The following is a 2,999-nucleotide window of genomic DNA, read 5'->3' on the forward strand; positions in this document are numbered from 1 at the left end:
CTACATATGATTTTCAGCATGTATTAATTGGGTGATATGTGATGGTGCAATTCAAGGCAATAAAAGTATTGTTGACTGATATTTCAGAATTGGACAAAGAGGAATCATATTGCGTATTCTAAATATACATTTGCTATTGTTATACAATATATATATTTTTAGTTGGTTAAAAGTATTGACCTGAGATTGCCTATAGATTCTGCATGAGTAGAAATATTTATATTGTACTCAAGGCTGCCTCCCTATGGTCGTTTCTAATACTACAGGGAGGGCTGATACACACAATAACAATTATTTGTATTTTTATATTTATATTTCTAGAGGCTTGTGTTTTTCATGTTATATATGTCATCAAAGTAATTAGTATTATAAATACTAAACTTTTTCTCTGAAGTTAAATTGTTATACTTACAATGACAGATACTTTACGGCACGGGCCAATAGCCAATAGAAATGTGAACAACTTAGTACACAGAAACATGAACCAATCACGGACGAGCTATGCGGGGCTTGGTACTGTTGTGTTGAAGTTCTTCCTACTTTGCAGCGTGAATTACCTGGATGCGTTTAATGGTCAAATATGGCTATTGTAAATATGTTATTTTGAAAATGGACGTATTATCTGCATAACGTGAGTTGCCTACGTTGTTTTATTTCCTGGCCGTCAGCATCATCAGTGCACTAATGCTACTCACAAGACAGTAGCATGTGATATCGATTACACGAACACACGCACACGCACACACAGAGGAGAACAGATGGAGAACAGCAACATTTATTTCGCTCCAAGTAGTTTGCTGGGCTGACGTCAGATCGAGGTACTCCCAAGTGTTATCGATCCAGTATTGTTAACCAGTATTGCAGAGCGGAGAGGGCGAGGTCAGACCGAAAGGGAACGCGTACGGACCCTGATAGGAAAAGGCATTTCGATTGCTGACATTCAGCTGATTTACAAGACGCCTTTCTACTTATCCGTCGTGTCATTGGAGGTAAACATTGGCGGTAAACATTGGTTCTACCTCGGTACATCCGAGGTTGCGCTGTCCTCGCTGTCGTCCCTTCTGAATGACTTCGCGGGACGTGATGCCTGAGGTTTGAAGACATGGATTCTAACTACTAAACATTCACTCCCATAGTACCACAGTAAGCCAAGGAAACACTTCGCAGTAGCTCCCAATTCATTCAATCTGGACTGAGGATTCCTGACGACTCAAAATGGTTCACGTATACAACTGCCATCCTTTTGCGTCGCAACAAATCGTACAGGTCAGTGATGCTCCATTTTACCATGTACGACATATACTTGACCTATTGATCCAAAGTTAAATGAGTGACGGTACTCTTTCTTTTCCTTAGGTGGAACAGGAACCAGGACTTTTGTGCTCTGGTGGAGGAGTTGTATTTGTTGTGGCCACAGGAGGATGCAAGGTTACATCGAATTTTATTGTTCTTGTCTGTTTTAGATTAACTTAATCATTTGCAATCACAAAACAAGATACTTTTTTAAAAATTGGATCATTATTCAATTTCCCGTTGGGCGTTGTTAATGGTCCTGCATTGATTAAAGCAGAACAGGATTTTTTTATACACTGAACTGAAATCCAGATGTCCAATTATTGGGAGTCAGTGCTCTTTGTGTATCTCAACTTCTCATTTTTGTTATTTTCTTGCCATTGACCAACCAACTAAAGGTGGAGGCCTACAGTCTGGACCAGGAAGGTTGTCCCCTCCTGTGTCGCTTTGCCACCATGGGCACACCCAGGATTATCCAGTACAGCGCTATAGGTCTCTCTCTCTCCATCCTGTTCTGTATTCATGTGGCAAAGGTCTATCTCTATCTCTCTCGCTCACTCTCTCTCTCACTCACTCACTCACTCACACACTCATGTCATTTTAATGTATCAGTTTTAACAGAGATTTTCACCGTCAAACCCAGTGTGCCCAAGTGTTCACAGTTTACCCAATGCTCATTGGCCAAGGCCTCTCTGGCTGGCTCTGAACCAAGCTTCTTTAGTTTTCACATAGAATGTCCAGTCGTAGCCAGCCCCATCATGAAAGGGCATGTTCAAGGTTGTCATTGTTGGATACTCTGCGCCCAAGTGTGTTTCCATGCACATTTTCTGCATGCAAGCTGAGGTAATATCAGTTACAGCATAGGCTATGTGCTATGTGGTCAAAGTCATTGGGAGACAAGGGAGATCTGTGCTAATGGCAATATACACTGGTTTCCTTTTTACAAGTTAAATTCTATCTCCTCTACTTCACTTCATCACCTGCTGCCCAGGAGACTACTTGGTGACGATAGAGGACAAGAACAGCGCAACCTACCTCAGAGCGTACACCAACTGGCGCTACCAGGTGATCACAAGCACTCCCTTCCAGATAGACAATCAATCAAATCAGTGTGGCTGCTAATCAAACCTTAGATAATGCATGTGCCTTCATCAATGTATTATCATGTAGATAAACAGTCGATCCATAAACATGGTGTACATGCAGCAATGTTCCTCAGCACATCCTAAATAGTAGCAGCAGTAATTACACAGGAATAGGTTTTCACTAGGGACTTTGAGGAGGCATAACTCCATGTCTCTCTCTTTTCCTTTCTCTTTCTATCTCCTAATCTCTTTCTCTCTCTCGCTCTCTCTCTCTCTCAATCTCTTACGCTCTTTCTCTCTTTCTCTCAATCTCTTTCTCTCTCTCTCTCTCAATCTCAATCTCTTACACTCTTATTCTCTAATATTATTCTCTCTCCTGCTCGCTCACCCACCCAGGCAGAAGAGAAGTCCCGCGTCGGGGTGCGCATGCTGGGCCACCTGCTACGTGGAGCATCGCAGCGGGCTGGAGCTCAGATGGAGATCATCGAGATCCCATTGTCGGAGCGGCCCATCGCCGTGGCGTGTTGCCCGGTAACGGGGGATCTTCTGGTGGCCTGCGAGAAAACCCTGGTTCTGTTCACCTTGAGGCAGCAGAGCCAACATAACTTGGTAAACTTAGTT

The 2,999-nt window shown here is 42.8% G+C and overlaps 1 protein-coding gene across 2 annotated transcripts in view; it reads left to right on the plus strand.

The window, feature by feature from the left end:
- Positions 1 to 505: 505 nt before the first annotated feature.
- hps3 (HPS3 biogenesis of lysosomal organelles complex 2 subunit 1) overlaps positions 506 to 2,999 on the plus strand; it is a 15,145-nt gene continuing 12,651 nt past the window's right edge. For both annotated transcript variants that reach the window (XM_084473445.1, XM_084473444.1), the window contains exons 1-6: positions 506 to 631; positions 1,137 to 1,266; positions 1,357 to 1,428; positions 1,692 to 1,785; positions 2,285 to 2,358; positions 2,775 to 2,987. In XM_084473445.1, the coding sequence (XP_084329571.1) occupies positions 1,216 to 1,266; positions 1,357 to 1,428; positions 1,692 to 1,785; positions 2,285 to 2,358; positions 2,775 to 2,987 (504 nt within the window). In that variant the 5' untranslated portion in view covers positions 506 to 631; positions 1,137 to 1,215. The remainder of the gene's footprint in view (positions 632 to 1,136; positions 1,267 to 1,356; positions 1,429 to 1,691; positions 1,786 to 2,284; positions 2,359 to 2,774; positions 2,988 to 2,999) is intronic.

This window comes from Micromesistius poutassou (assembly GCF_964030765.1).
Source record: "Micromesistius poutassou genome assembly, chromosome: 9".
NCBI lineage: Eukaryota > Metazoa > Chordata > Actinopteri > Gadiformes > Gadidae > Micromesistius > Micromesistius poutassou.